The 17220-nt window shown below is 37.3% G+C and overlaps 1 protein-coding gene across 5 annotated transcripts in view; it reads left to right on the top strand.

Annotated features, from left to right (window-relative positions):
• Window positions 1–17220, top strand: part of TMEM64 (transmembrane protein 64) — a 69272-nt gene that overhangs the window by 39788 nt on the left and 12264 nt on the right. For 2 of the 5 annotated variants that reach the window (XM_072949439.1, XM_072949437.1), the window contains one exon: window positions 1910–2222. The exons of 1 other annotated variant lie outside the window; for it this stretch is intronic. In XM_072949439.1, the coding sequence (XP_072805540.1) occupies window positions 1910–2052 (143 nt within the window). In that variant the 3' untranslated portion in view covers window positions 2053–2222. Of the gene's footprint in view, window positions 1–1909; window positions 2223–4240; window positions 4303–17220 lie in introns of those variants that run through there. 2 more of the 5 variants (XM_072949438.1, XR_012064102.1) reach the window with 2 other exon arrangements.

The raw sequence follows: 17220 nt of genomic DNA, 5'->3' as shown, positions 1-17220 counted from the left end.
AAGAAACGGAGCGTTTTCATCACCACGAGGAAGGACCCCTGCATGTTGTCCATCTGTAGACACACTCACTTCGCTCCTCCCACCTCCTCCTTTATCCCTGGTAACCACTAATCTGTTCTTTATTTCTGCAATGTTGTCATTTCCAGAATGTTATGAAAACGGAATCCCACAGGATGTGACCTTCCGGGACTGGCTATTTGCATTCAGCAAAATTCTCTGGCAACACATCTAGACTGTTGAATGTATCAGTCATTTCTTCTAGGTTTTTTTTCTGAAAGTTATAAAACTTTTAGTCTTACAGTTAGAGTCAGTGGTTCATCCTTGAGATTAAACAATCTCCCAGGGCATGTTTGATCTTGGTTTCTGTTTGTTGATTTTCTTCTTTACTTCCACCCTGACAGGATGAGTTCTTTCAAATTGTATTTCTTAATATGCTGAAAGGCATCTTCAGTTGTGCCCTTTATTAGTGATTCTGCTTTTTAATGAATTCTTTATTAAGCACTTCTATTATTCATAAATCTGTGTCTATATCTTTTATTTTCACTAGTGCATATCCTCTTTGGATAGCATGGTAGGTGCTATATAATTAACTTCTTTTTTTTAATATTTTATTTGTTTGCTTGGGGGGAAGGTAATTAGGTTTCCTTATTTCCTTACTTGTTTTAATGGAGGGACTGGGGACTGAACCCAGGACCTCGTGCATGCTAGGCATGCGCTCTACAACTAACCTCCACCCTCCCCCCTTAATTAACTTCTAAATGATCAAATAAATGAGTATCTTTAATGTTATTCAGATTATCTGGCATTTTCTTTCTCTGTTATTTTCCCCTCATATTTTGTATTTCTTCTTTAGATTTATTTTACTAAATTCAATTTTGGTAGTATTGACTGTGCTATTTATTCCAATGATGATAATTTGTTCCAAAGACTCGGTGTTTATAAAATATTTTGAGATGGAGTATAATGGTGTCCCAGAGGAAAATCTGGGGTTGCTCAAGGAAGGAAGACAAAGTCTGGTGGTGACCTAACGAGGTTATGAGATTGGTTTCATACACGCAGACTAGAAGCAAACACACCGTGTGTAAGGGAAGCTGTATTTCTCACCCGTGAGAGGAAGGAGTTACAGATATGGAAAGCAGTAAGTTAGCGTGAACCTTTTGGCATTGGATTAGAATTTCAGTCTCTTGATTTTCTAGATGGAGGTTGGGATAAGGAAGTATAGATGTAAATATATATTTATATATAAGTATGTGTTTGTATACATATGTTGGATATAGATTTTTTTCTCTATACTGAGAGGGCCTAGGGGCAATGGCACTCCAATAATAATGAGAACAAACAAAAATCAGGAGCCAGCTGGAAAGGACTCCTGCTGGCCAAATCTGGGACAATTTGAGCACCAACATAAATAATGATAAAAGCAAGTCATAACCTACTAATGAAATAGGAATATATGAGTCAACACTAAAAAAAAAAAAGCAAATAAATGGAAAAAGAGAAAGCTCCACTTTATAGCAGAATGTCATCTAGAAGATATGATGGAAATAGAAAATCACCGTCCAGCGGCTACCACGCTCACAGTGCAGAAATCTGCCTTTAATTACGCGTGTGTCACCAGAAATGGTATCACCGAAAGGTGTCCCACCTTTGCGGTGGCCATGGCAGTGCCCTGCTGAGCTCTTCAGGAGCACAGGCTGTGGAGGGAGTGGTTGGCTGACGCTTCCAGCTACCGTCCCCACCGGGCTGAGGGCCGCTTCTCCTAGGCTGCTCCCAGCCAGTCCCTGAGAGTGGTGGGTGTGCGTTCCTGCCCGATGTGGCATTCCTCTAACAGGAAATGTTTTCTTGGGGACACTCCATCAGTCTGTCTTCATCACAGTCTGACTTCTTCCTTCCTTCTGTCTTTTCACAGGTGTTTGTCCCAAACATTGGTATAAAGACTCCATCCCTGCCTCTTATCCTTCATTCTTCACCAACATTCCTCCCAGTAAGTCTCTTTTGTCTTTAATCCAACTTGGCATCCATTTCTTGGAAGACCGAACTGATACAATCTGATATGAGGGGAAAAAAGTACCACTTCTGTGATATTTATGCCCAAAATGCATAATCTGAATCTCTTCATGAGGAAACACCAGACACACCCACACTGAGGCATCTTATACAAAGCAATAGACCTGTAATCTTCAAAAGTATCAAGATTATGATAATAAAAGACTGAAAATCTGTTCCATGTTGAAGGAGTCTAAAGAGACAAGACAACTAAATGCAATGTGTGATCCTAGATTGAATGTTTTAATCACAAAGGACATTGTTAAGATAACTGGAAAACTTGAACTGGTTCTCTGTATTAGATGGTAGTAACAACCTTGATGACAGGAGAGAAAAAACTCACTGAAGAATTCAGGGATTATGCACACTGGGTTCAGGAAGATCTTTGTCTTTGCCCTGTACCTGCCAATTTCCTGTAAATTTGGAATTCTCAGTTTTCGAAAAGTCAATCTGGTGGAATATGGAGTATGGATTGTAAGGGGCCATGAAGGAAAGTCTGCAGAAGGGCTGAAAGGCTATGGAGGTGCCCAGATAAGAAAGAGTGGGCCAGCAGATCTGGCAAGCGTAGATTCAAGGTAGATTTATGTGATAGAATTAACAGGACTCATTAATGAACTGGATATGGAAGATGAGAAAGGGGCTATTAAAGATAATTTTTTGTTTCTGGCTTTAGCAACTGAGTGGAGGCTAGCCATTCAGTGTAGCAAGGAAGCTGGTGGGAGGGTGGGAAACAAGTTTGGGAAGAAATTCATGGTTCTGTTTTAGACATACTGTAATTAACCTAGTATTAGTAGGTAATTGGTTATATGGGTCTAGAACTTAGAGTAGAAGTTCAGGGCAGAGGTGAAAATGTAGGAGTTATTAGCATATCAAAGCCACTGAGATGAATGAGATCACCTACAGAGACAGAGTAGGTATCAAAGGGAAAAATGTCCAGAAATTAAACCTGGGTGACCTCCAACATGTACAGATCAGCTAAGTAGAACAGTTACAATGGAATAAATTTAAATAATTGTTTAACTGTCCCAGACTTCTAAGATGGAAAGCAGATGGGCGTGCATGTTCATCCACGAGGAAGGCATGCCGGGGCGCTGGGTCTGCCAGCTCCTCTCTCAGGAAGTGTTCTCTGTTGTCAGTCTCCCTCAGGTTGTGTGGACTCACCATTCCTTCCTTCCAGCGTCAGCCCCCATTGCAACAGGAGCTGAAAGCAGATAAGCTCTAAATCTGGTTTCAGAGTTGCACATGCAATCGGTTCACTCCTTATAAGAACTTGGCAACTATTGTTTCTCCTGGGGCCCATTAGCAGCTTCCTAGGGCTAACAAGCAGGCAGCTATTTGCCTTATTACGTATATAACAGGGAGAAAATGGCTCTCACTTCCAATTCACAATCAGTACAATCGTCAAAGGGAATCGTAAATGAGAGTTTTCTTAACAAATACAATTAGCTGGAGGCTACTTAAGTATTCTTTCACAAAACATTCTCATTTGAAAAATGTTTACCTCTGATCTGGCTCTGAGAGATACAAAACTTGTGGATTGAATTTATGTATTTCACATGTGTGCTGTTACATAAATTCGATGAAAACAGCTGGCATTCTGTAGATAAAGATAGGTAGTGGCCTTTTTGGGGTACCCAGTTACTGGTGAATAGGAAGCAAAAACAAAACTAAGTCGGCTTGAAAACAGTTCTTCCTAGGAGCAGAGTAAAATGGGTGATCGTGATGGAATTTCAGCAGGGGGATTTCTAGAAGGTGTCACAAACACTCAGTGACTCCAAGGAGTCTGTTCTAGCATCCATAGGCTATGTGCTTTATCACTCCTACAGCTGTCCAGAGAGAGCTCTTTAGAGAGCTGATGTTGAAAGACTTAAGGAATCTTACTTGATCTGTCTGTCTAACAGAAAGAGTTCTTTCTGTCTCAGCTTTGCCATTCACTTGGGAGAGGCTTCACTAAATGAACTGTGGCCTTGACTTTTCCTTGGGTTTCTATTGTCTGTCCTCACATTTATGAGCAAGCATAGCTAGAGTGCTTGGCTCTAACCCTCCAAAATATTCACAGTAAAATCAACGGTAGTAGTGTACTGAGTTACTTGAATGGTATTTGCCATCACACAGGGTAAAAAGGGGCCAACTAGAGAAAGTCTCCCTTGCTTCTCACTAGCCTACGCACAACTGCTTTTCTTCTCTTTCCCAGAACAGATCAGGGACCCTGATTTGGGGTCAGCTGAAGCAGAAATATAGAAATCTAATGTTTCATGGAGTCTTGGAGATGCCTACTAATGCCTACTCAATTATTTCACTTCAGCACCCGCCCTCTCTCAGAGCATTTGTCTTATTCCCTGTCTTGTTCATCACTGCGTGCCAACACCAAAAACAGCGTTTGGCATCAATACATTACAAACATTTGTTGACCTACTGAATAATAAAGTTAATATGACCTTGTGTAGATAGAATATGACTTGATTACATCATTGGATTTAATAAGTATTCAAAATGTTGACTCTAAATAATTTTTCACTTTTCATATGTGATATAAATGCCAGGGAATGTAATTTAATATTCACAATTATACTATAATAGAAGAGCTTTCCTTTTCTGAATTACTGAAAACAAAAACATTTAGTCTTTGTGAATTTAATAAAAACTTTCTGAATATTTTCATAAATTCACTAAAGGATATTATAGAGCTCAGTATAATGAATATAGTCATTAGGGTTTAGAAATTGATTTTCTTGCTTTACTTTCAGTCATTTAATGTTTATTTTTAAAAATCTTTTACATTAGAAATTTTCATATTTCATTAAAATGGGGTAATTTATTTTTTATTTTTTGTTTTTTTAACATTTTTTATTGATTTATAATCATTTTACAATTTTGTGTCAAATTCTAGTGTAGAGCACAATTTTTCAGTTATACATAGACATATATATATATTCATTGTCACATTTTTTTCTCTGTGAGCTACCATAAGATCTTGTATATATTTCCCTGTGCTGTACAGTATAATCTTGTTTATCTATTCTACAATTTTGAAATCCCAGTCTATCTCTTCCCACCCCCCGCCCCCTTGGCAACCACAAGTTTGTATTCTATGTCTGTGAGTCTATTTCTGTTTTGCATTTATGCTTTGTTTGTTTGTTTTTTTTAGATTCCACATATGAGCAATCTCATATGGTATTTTTCTTTCTCTTTCTGGCTTACTTCACTTAGAATGACATTCTCCAGGAACATCCATGTTGCTGCAAATGGTGTTATGTTGTTGGTTTTTATGGCTGAGTAGTATTCCATTGTATAAATATACTACTTCTTCTTTATCCAGTCATCTGTTGATGGGCATTTAGGCTGTTTTTATGTCTTGGCTATTGTAAATACTGCTGCTTTGAACATTGGGGTGCAGGTGTCTTTTTGAAGTAGGGTTCCTTCTGGATATATGCCCAGGAGTGGGATTCCTGGGCCATACGGTAAGTCTATTCCTAGTCTTTTGAGGAATCTCCATACTGTTTTCCACAGTGGCTGCACCAAACTGCATTCCCACCAGCAGTGAAGGGGGGTTCCATTTTCTCCACAGCCTCTCCAGCATTTGTCATTTGTGGATTTTTGAATGATGGCAAAATGGGGTAATTTATTAATTGTATTTATGTGTGTGTGACAAAGAGAAAATGTATGAATTCCTGCTTGTGTCCTTTGCTGAGTTTTCTAATATGGTGCTTATCTTTTTGTCACTGATATGCAACTGCACTATCTTAACACTCTGATATTTGTATAAGAAGTATTTTTCCCAATTTATTTTAATTTGATTTTTCTTAAAGTTTTATATATAATAATAGGCTGTTACAAATATAAGCTGTTATATGTAAGCCTCATGGTAACCACATAGCATAGTAAATACACAAAAGATAAAGACAAAGGAATATAAGCATACCACTACGGAAAGTCATCAAACAAAGGAAGAGAGCGCGAGAAGAAAGGAACAGGGAGGAACTACAAACACAGCTAGAAAACAATCAACAAAATGGCAATAAGCACATACCCATCAATAATAACTTTAAATATAAATGAATCAGATTCTCCAGTCGAAAGACATAGGGTAGCTGAATGGATGAAAAACAAGACCCATCTGTCTGCTGCCTAAGAAACACAGTGTAGATGTAAGGACATACACAGCCTGAAAGTGAGGGATGGAAAAAACTATTCCGTGCAAATGGAAACTAAAAGAAAACTGGAATAGCTATACTTACATCAGAAAAAATAGACTGTAGAACACTATAATAAGAGACAAAAGGGGCATTACATAATGATAAAGGAGCTAATCCAATAAGAGGACAAAACATTTAAAATATTTATGCACCCAACATAGGAGCACATAAATACATAAAGCAAATATTAACAGGCCTAAAGGGAGAAATACAGCAGTGCAATAATAGGAGACTTTAATATCCCACTTACACCAATGGATAGATCATCCAGACAGAAGATCAATAAGGAAACATCAGCCATAAATGACATGTTAGACCAGATAGGCTTAATGAATGTTTACAAAAGATACCATCCAAAAGCAATGGGTGCATACTCTTCTCAAGTGTACAGTGAAACATTTTCCAAGGTACATGATGTGTTAGGGCCACAATATAAGTCTTAATAAATTTGAGGAGATTGAAAGCATATCAAGCATCTTTTCTAACCACAATGGTAGAAACTACAAATTAATTACACAAAGAAAACTGGAGAATAAACATGCTATAGAGTAACCAACAGGTCAAAAGTGTCAAAAGACAAATAAAAAAATACTTTGAGATAAATGAAAATAAAAGTGTAGCATACCAAAATTTATGGGTTTCATCAAAAGCAGTTCAAAGAGGGATGTTCATAGAGATGTATTACCTACCTCAAGAAACAATAAAAGTCTCAAATAAACAACCTAACTTTACACTTTAAGGAAGTAGAAAAAGAAAAGCAAACAAAGCCAAAAGTTAGTAGAAGGAAGGAAATTATTAATAAAGATTAGAGCAGAAATAAAAGGCACTAAAAAGACAATAGAAAAGATCAATAAAATTAAGAGCTGGTTCTTTGAAAAGAATTAACAAATTGACACACTTTTAGCTAGACTCACTAAGAAAAAAAAGAGGATTCGAATAAATAAAAATCAGAAATGAAAAAGGGATACAACCAATACCACAGAAATAAAGAGGATCATAAGAGACTAATATGAACAATTACATGCCAAAAAACTGGACAACTGGAAAAAATCGATAATTCCTAGAAACATACAACCTACCAAGACTGAATTATGAAGAAATAGAAAATCTAAACAGACTGATTACTAGCAAGGATATTGATCAGTAATCAAAAACTTCCCAGCAAACAAAAGTCGAGAACCAGATGGCGTCACTGGTGAAATTCTACCAAACATTCAAAGAATAATTAATGCCAATTCTCTTCAAACTTCTAAAAACACAGAAGAGGGGATAACTCTTCCAAACACATTTTACAAGGCCAGCATACCCTTAAACCAAAACCAGACAAGTTTGCCACACACACGCACGCAGACACACACACACACACACACACGCCCAAACAAAAAAAAAGAAGAAGAAGAAGAAGAAGAAGAGAAAATTACAAGCCGTCCCTGATGAACACAGATGCAAAAATTTTCAACAAAATATCAGCAAATTGAATTTAACAACATACTAAATGGATCATACACCATGATCAAGAGGGATTTATTCCAGGGATACAAGGATGGTTCAACATCTGCAAACCAAACAGTGTGATGGATTATGTTAACAAAGTGAGGGATAACAATAATATGAGCACCTCAATAGATGCAGAAACAGCATTTGACAAAATTCAGCAACCATCTATGATAAAAACTCTCAACAAAGCAGGTATAGAGGAAACATGCCTTAGCATAATGAAGGCCATATAGGACAAGTCCACAGTTACCATATTCAACAGTGAAAAGCTGAGATCAGGAATAACACAAGGATGTCCACTCTCACCACTTTTATTTAACATAGTATTGAAACTCTTAGCCAGAGGAATTAGGCAAGAAAAAAAAATAATAAAAGGCATTCAAACTGGAAAGGAAGAAGTAAAACTGTCATTACTAGTAGATGACATGATATTATACACAGAAAACCCTAAAGACTCCATCAAAAAACTATTAGAACAAATTCAGTAAAGTTTCAGGATACAAAATCAATATTCAAAAATATGCTGTATTTCTGTACACTATTAATGAGCTATCAGAAAGAGAAATTAAGAAAATAATCCCATTTACAGATACATCAAAAAGAATAAAATACCTAGGAGTAAATTTAACCGAGGTGAAAAACCTATATATTAAAAATCTACAAGACATTAATAAAAGAAATAGAAGATGACACAAATAAATATAAAGATATTCCATGCTAACAGATTAGAGGAATTTGTTTTGTTAAAATATCCATACTATCCAAAATAATACACAGATTCAATTCAATTTTTATCAAAATTCTAATGGTATTTTTTATAGAAAGAGACCAAACAACCATAAAATTTGTATGGAACCACAAAGACTCCAAATAGCCAAAGCAATCTTGAGAAAGAAGAACAAAGCTGGAGGCATCACACTCCCAGATTTCAAACTATATTCTAAAGCTGTAGTAATTAAAACAATATGATTTTGGCATAAAAAGAGACACATAGTCAATGGAACAGAATATAGAGCCCAGAAATAAATCCACACATACATGGTAGATTAATTGACAGCAAAGGAACCAAGAATGTACAGTGGGAAAGGGGCCATCTCTGCAATAAATAGTGCTAGGGAAATTGGACAGCCAATTGCAAAAGAATGAAACTGGATAACTATATTACACCATACACACAAAAAAAATTACTCAAAATAGATTAAAGACTTGAACATAAGACCTGAAACAATAAAACTGCTAGAAGAAAACACAGGCAATAAGCTCTTTGACATAGGTTTTGGCAACAATTTTTTATATCTGACAGCAAAAGTGAAGGAAAAAAGAAAAAATAATTGGAAATGCACCAAACTAAAAAGCTTCTTCACAGCAAAGAAAACCATCAAAAAGTGAAAAGTCAACCTACTGAATGGGAGAGAATATTTACAAATCATGTATCTGGTAAGAGGCTAATACCCAAAATATGCAAAGAACTCACACAACTCAATAGCAAAAACAAACAATCTAATTATAAAATGGGCAGAAGATCTAAATAGACATTTTTCCAAAGAAGACATACAGATGGCCAAAAAGTACATGAAAAGATATTCAACATAATTAATCATCAAGAAACTGCAAATTGAAACCACAGTGAGATGCCACCTCACACATTTCAGGATGGCCATCACAAAGAAGACAAGAAATAACAAGTGTTTGCAAGGATGTGGAAGAAAGGGAACCCTTGTGCAGTTTACATTGGTGGGAATGTAAATTTGTGCAACCACTATGGAAATGGTGTGGAGATCCCTGAAATAGTTAAAAATAGTGCTACCATATAGTCCAACAATTCCACTTCTGGGTATTTATCCAAGGGGAAAAAAGCCACTGACTTAAGTAGATATTTACATATCCATGTTCATTTCAATGTTATTTATAATAGCCAAGATTTGGAAACAACCTAAGTGTCCATTGATGGTGAATGGGTAAAGAAACTGTGGTACATATCTACGATGGAATATTGTTCAGCCATAAAAAGAATGCAGTCTTGCCATTTGCGACGACACAGATGGACCTTGACAGCATTATGCTAAGTAAAATAAGTCAGGCAGCTAAAGACAAATATCATATGGTCTCTCTTATGTGTGGAATCTTAAAAAAAAATTTTTTTAAAAACCTCATAGGTACAGAAAACAGACTAGTGGTTGCAATGGGCTGTAGGTGGGGTGAATTGTTTTTGTTTTTGTGTTGTTGTTTTTGTTTAATAAAACTAATTTAAAATTTTTTTAAGAATTACAAACCGTATTAATTAGCAGTACTAATTTTAAAAAGAAGAAATGAAAATATGCAAATCAGACCAGATTTGTTTACAACTGCAGACATGCATTAGAAAAAAAATATTTGGTGGAGTTGCCAATAAAACCATATGGTCCTGGGTTTTTTTTCTGTGTAGGGAGTTTTGGGGAGTTTTTATACAAGAAAACAGTAGGTGCCACATAAACTCTACCCTTTATCTCCCAGTGGCAGCATCTTGCGTAAGCATAGTACAGTATCACAACAAGGGGAATCGCAACTGTTGTTACAGTCAAGCTGTATTATAGTTCTATCACCACAAGGATACCTCATTTTCCTTTTTCAGAGCAACACCCACTTCTTTCCCCATCTCCTACTTAATCCTAGCAACCTTTAATCTGGTCTCCATTACTATAATTTTGTCATTTCAAAATGTTATATAAATGGAATATACAATAGGTAATCTTTGGGCAATGGCTGTTTTTCACTCAGTATAATTCTCTGGAGATTCATCCAGACTGTAAATAATTTGAAAATAATTCAGTCTTACTAGTAATGAAGGAAATATAAATGAAGAATGATGATGATACTATTTTGTTAAACCACCAAAACTTAAAAAACAAACACACAAACATCCAATGTATGCAACACTGCAGGGAAATAACACTTTCATAAAAACAACAACAATAGCTAATATTGGTTGAATGCCTGTTACTCAGGCACGGTTCTAAGTATTTTACTATATTAACTTACTAATCCTTACAACCACCCTATGAAGTAAGTGCTACTGCTATCCCCATTGTATAGATGAGCAAACCAAGGATTGAGAGGTTAATTGGCCCAAGGTCACAGAGCGAGTAAATGTCAGGGCCATGACTCAAACATTTACTTCCTAGTTACTTTTAAATAACAGAGATACACAGTACTTACAACATCAAAAATTCATCTGCTCCAATTAAAATATTTCTCTCCTAAGGTAGTATGACCAAGTGTTCTGGCGTCATAATTACTTCAATGTTTTACTTTATCACCTATGTCCTGCAGTGCTAAATGCCATAGCAACCAATAACCAATCAAAATTGGTATCATTATCACTACTGCAAATAGTAAACAAGTCATTTCCGAATTATCCATAATTCAAAAATATTTTTCTTTTTGATTGTGACCAAAAGTTCTGAAATCATGATTATCAATATCTAACTTAGTAAAATGTTCTATAAAGTGTACTAACATTTTACTCAGTGTTTCTTCCAAAGTTCTAAAATATCTGAGGCATCTACAATAAAATGGAGTTTATTTCTTAAAATGGGAGGATTTATTTTAGATGTTTAGACACAGATATTTAGAACTGAGGGGGAAAGAAATCAGTTACCCTGAAAATATCATCCCCTAAAACAGTATATTAAGACAGCAAGCATTCTTTATGGAACCAGAAATCCATATTAACTCAATGAGTTCCAAACAAGCAAAAGCATTATGTTTATCTAAATGACTTCTGAGTATGTATTAATGGAACATAGTCGTAATTTATCTAGATTATGATAATGAGTTAAAGATTGCCTGTCTACTTTTGTAATAAAATCTATGCTATTTACCTTTTTCCCTCTGATATTTGTTCCGCTCTAAAAGTGCTGTTACTGTTTTTCAGTTGTAAAACTTTATATTTTATAAATACATGTACATAGATATTAATCAGAGAAAGAAAATTATGTAATTGTCTTTACATTACTTAGTTAAAAATAAATTCTTTATTTTCCTAAACTTAAAAATACCGTTTTATGATTACTATGGCTTCTTGTCTTTAGGTTGTGATTAAAATTATAGCAAAGTACTTATGTTTCCAGGTTAAAATGTTGCATATATAATCTGCTAACTCTTATCATTATACATACAACTGGGAAGGTGTGTTGACAACCTACTCTATTAACACACCCAAACCAAAACAAAATCACCGAAATGTTTGTGACCCACAGCACATTTAACAAATGATTTTAATATGTCATGTGATAACCCTAACTTCAGATACACAGACTTATTCTTGTCACTAGAAATAATAACAACAAATGTATCCTTTTGACTCCTGTCTTATTATAAATTAATGTTGAAAATTTTTTCATCTTGGGTTTACTTTTTTATGCTTTTTGAGATTTATACTATCCCAGAGTTGAATTATTATGTAATTTTGTAAAGATATTCCTTTATAGCAAATTCTCCATAGGTGAAAATATAGAGTACTCAAAATAATTCTCAATAGATTTTGGATATGGATTATATGTTCTAGTGGGAAATAAAGCACTAATTAAATTTGCCCTCTGCCACAGAACATATGAACTGACTAAATGAGATGCTAATACATACATGAGCTAGAATCTCTAAGAGTTAAATTCTATTTAATATTAAAGGATTAAAATATTAACTCTCCGTTCCTATTAACAACTATTCAGTTTAATTTTCAAAATAAGTAAAATTACATCATGAAATTGACATTCAACTTTGTAAAATTTTCAAGTAGTAATACTTATGCAAAACCCACATTATCTTAGGTTCTTAATGGTCAAAATAGATAATTTAAATGATATTGTCTTTAATGTAGAAAATAGATTCATTTCTGAAATGGGAATCTGTGCTTTGGATCCTGTAAATTAGATCCTGTTTGCTCACTGAATTCTGTTATATACCTGGGATTATTCTTTGCAAAAATGTAAGCCACAATCTGGTTTAGATGTGACACTGCTCTTACGAGCAGAGCGTGAAGATTTCCTTAGTAATAATGTAGCACTTTCTCTAGTGATCCACTCACCTCCTGGGAAGTTTGTGTGTGTACCTCTTTATTCCAAATGATCTGGCTTACTCATATTTAGATAGCTCCAGAGTTTGAGTATGAGGTAACAGCTAACTTTTTTTGAGCTCTGCTGTGCATCAGTCATAATTCCAAGCACTTTCAGGGATGATGTAACCCTAGTGGGAAGAATTGATTAACCCCCTTTACAGACGAGGAAACTGAAAGGTGGAGCTTGAGAACACAGCTTGATTCCAGAGATAAATTTAGAACCACTATGCTGTACTGCCTTCCCATTTCCAAGACTAGAGCTTTTCAATCATGAATAAGGTTACAAATATGTCCAGCTATGGATCCTTTCAGCCCTTGAGACTGATGGACAGGACCTGGAGCCCAGACCCCGGGTCTACTCCCATCTGTGAGCAGCAATATTTACTTAACACCAGCGGGCTCCACAGAGATGACTGTTCTCTAGGTGTGCCATGCTGTGCCATGCACACTGCCCTAGAGTGAGGAGAACATTTAGACATAAATATATTAACTGTGTTTCCTAGTTTGTAACTGACTAAATTTTCACTAAATTTTCAGAGTCCTCTGACAAGGGATGACGTATCACTTACATGATTCTACCTCACATTGCTTTGTTAATAATTTCTTCTTGGTACTTTGTTATGCTCCATGTTAACTGTTACCTGTACAGTAGACAACATTTATTCTGACCAGAGTTCCCATGAAGTCTTAACATCGTTAAAGTGGAAATTATTTAATTATTCTTGATAAATCACTTTTTACTGTTCATATGGACTGCCTACTTCCCAATCAGAATTGGCAAATATTTTGCCTTGAAGGCTGAAGTAGCACAAGTGCATAAGGGTGCATAAAGTTAATAAGGGAATGCTTGCTTTCTTCTTTTTTAAAAATGATGTTGGGGGGCAGGGGGCAACCCTCCCTCAAATCCAATGAGAACTGCTACTCAGGGACTTCACAGCCCAGCCTTCCTTTTTCGTCCCCCAAGCTTTCTACTCTGGGGACACCGAGCCACTGCAGCTCCAGGCCCTGCTCCACGCCACTCCCCATGTCACCACCACTGCCACCACCGCAGATATCGCAGATACTGCAGGCACAGCTCGCACCAGGCCCTGCCACCCAGCTGAGGGCACATCTGCCAGTAATGCTTTGCAAAGAAGTGATGCTTCAAATGATAAATGCTGGAGAGGGTGTGGAGGAAAGGAAACACTCCTTCACTGTTGATGAGAATGCAGTTTGGTGCAGCCGTTATGGAAAACAGTATGGAGAGTCCTCAAAAGACTAAAAACAGACTTACCATATGACCCAGTAATCCTGCTCCTGGGCATATATCCAGAAAGAATCCTAATTAAAAAAGATACCTGCACCCCAATGTTCATAGCAGTAGTATTTACAATAGCCAAGATATGGAAACAACCTAAATGTCCATCGACAAATGAATGGATAAGGAAGCTGTGATATGTTTATACAATGGAATACTAGTCAGCCATAAAAAATGATAAAATAATGCCATTTGCAGCAACATGCATGTCCCTGGAGAATGTCATTCTAAATGAAGTAAGCCAGAAAGAGAAAGACAAATAGTATATGCTATCACTTACATGTGCAATCTAAAAAAAAAAGAAATGAACCTATATATAAAACAGAAACAGACTTACAGGCATAGAACACAGACTTGTGGTTGCCGGGGGGAGGGAGGTGGTAAGGGATAAACTGGGAGTTCGAGATTTGCAGATACTGACTGGTATATATAAAACAGATAAACAAGTTTGCATAGCACAGGGAAATATATTCAAGATCTTGTAGTAGCTCACAGTGAAAACGAACATGAAAATGAATATATATATATATATTCATGTATGACTGAAGAATTGTGCTGTATAGTAGAAACTCACAGGACATTGTAAACTGACTATACCTCAATCAAAAAAAAAAAAAAAGAAGGAGAAGAAGAAGGAGAAAAGGAAGAAGTGATACTTGTGAGTTAAAAAAAAAAAATACAGAGAGGCCAGGAATGCTGTCTTTATGAAGAGACTTGAGTGGTTTAGGAGCCCCGGCATACCACTGAAGTGAATTTCGAGACTTCACATCATTTCAATGCCAGGATGAAGTAAAGACAGAAGAGTTTAGAATCCCCAGGCACCTTAGAAACAGCACAGGGGAATCCAACTGGCAGTCCCAACTGGTTTAAATCACAGTGTAGTGATACATAAACACTCACACACAGGTGTTTTCATTGTGTTTAAAATGACTTATTCACAATGCATTAATTATGAAAGCTCGTCTGGAAGTGTGGCTTTCCAGATTTTACCTCGATAGAAGTTTTCAGGTAAAGATAAATGCTGCAGGTGAGAGAAAGAGGGAAAAAAAAATTCCTCTTGATTGCAATAGCCAGAGAAGGACTGCCCAGGTAGCACACGGTGTTTCTGGTTCCTGGTGAGGGCCATCCTTGGAGCTTTGATTGTTTATCGTCCGGGCTGGGTACGTGATTACACGCCACATACCAGGGAGGGGGAAGGAAAGGTGACTCCGAAGTCGTACGCCCCATTGATTCCACAGTAATGGCCATTGTCGAGGAAAATATTACCAAGAAGAGCCGTTGGTTCCACCTTCACAGGAGGAGAAAGGTGGGCAACCTGTGGCACAGGCCACACTGGTCCCCTTGCCATCTCTGAGCCCACCAAGCCCAGCCCCCTGAGGGCTTGCACCTTCCATTCTCAGCCCGAAATGCCCGTCCCTCCGAGACAGGGGCTTCTTTTGTGCTCCCGTGATGTTCTGTCTATGTCACTGATGCTACATTCACCACATTGTGGTGTCTGTGTAGGTACTTGTCTCACCTGCTGCATAATAAATATTCATTGAATGAGTAGAAGAGGAATGAGGAGAGACTGTCGGGGCCACGTGTCAGAAATCAGGGTCTTGGAGTTCTCATAAGTTGGTCAGAATACGTGTTATTTCAAGGAACATATACTCGAGTGCTTGTTGTGGGCCAGGCATTCCTGGAACAAAGCCAGACAGTTTTAAGCAGCGTCAAGATGACCCTGTCCAAGTTTCTTGGCTCTGGTGTTCTGAGCACTGAGCACCTCATCTCCAGGCAGGTCATTCCCAAGCAGCAGCCAAGTCAGCACTCACTCCTTCAAAACAGCTCTGTCTCCCCTGGAGTCACTGTCTCCCTCTGTGAAACTGGGGGAGGAGGGCCCCTTAGTGGGTCTGAACCCAGGCCAGAAGTGGGGACGGTTTTGAGAGCAGGGTATGATATGAGGGCAAAAACAAAGAGTCACAAGTCCATTCGGGAAATCGTAAGAGGCCAGCAAGTGGCACAGGGATCTGAAACAACAGCAGGGGACAGAAGGGGGAAGAATAAATTCACTCTCCCCCTCCTCCACCTTACTGTCAAAATTACTCTCTCCTGCCAGAGAGAAGGATGGGTGCTGGTCCCTGAGATTGTCTTTGCTGTGTGTTTGAGGTTCTGTAGATAAAGGAGAGTTGAAAAAAAGCCTCAGCTGACATTAAGAGAGTAGGTTCTTGTCAGAGACGAGACACAGAGGTCAAGGCAGTGAAGTGAGGATTTATTAAGTGATAGGTGCTCTCAAGGGGGGATGGGCAGACTCGTGTGCTGCAGCGGAGCTGCTTGGGCAAGCTGGTTACACAGGGTGCAAACATGAATGGGCAGGACATTCATTGGAAAGGGAGAGATTTGGGCTTGTATTCCCTGATTTTAATCCCAGATCCACCTTCCAGAGAGGAGGAGGGATTTTTGTCCTTGTTCGGAAGTGTCATGGCCTCGGTACATGATGGATATTTCCTATTGGTAATGAGGGCATAATGAACAAAAGGTTACATTTGGACACTGGAGATTCCTGCCTATCTCACCTTTCCTTGTCTGCCTCTAGGACACTTGTCACCCCAAAATGTGATTTCTTATCAGTCCAGAGTTTCCCGCTTTCTCTGTCTGTACAAGCTCCCCCGTTGTCCACAAGATGTATAGTTTCCTGCTATTTGGCCCATGTGCCCCTGTCTCTGGTCACATCTATCTTCCTGCTCTAACAAGGTCACCAGTCAGCATGGGAACATTGAGCCTCAGTGTTTTTATTTGTTTAAACATTGTGTCTGGTGTGATATAAAAATATAAGTCAAATATAAAAGTTTTATATAAGCTTTTAAAAGATCTCTAAAGCCATTATATATATGTATATATATTTGTGTGAAGCCTAGGCAGATGACTTAAGCTTTTGTGTCTCATACTCTCTGGTACTTACCTAAAGGTTAACTAAGAGAATGCATGAAAAGCACCTGGCACATTGTCCAGTGCAACCATCAATACTGATAGCTGTTACTGGCATTATTGTTGTGGCTTAAGAATTTTTTTATTGTGGTGAAATATTCATAAAACATACTGTTTTAACCATT

Source organism: Vicugna pacos, chromosome 25 (assembly GCF_048564905.1).
Source record: "Vicugna pacos chromosome 25, VicPac4, whole genome shotgun sequence".
NCBI classification, from domain to species: domain Eukaryota; kingdom Metazoa; phylum Chordata; class Mammalia; order Artiodactyla; family Camelidae; genus Vicugna; species Vicugna pacos.
This window is presented reverse-complemented; position numbering and strand designations above follow the sequence as displayed.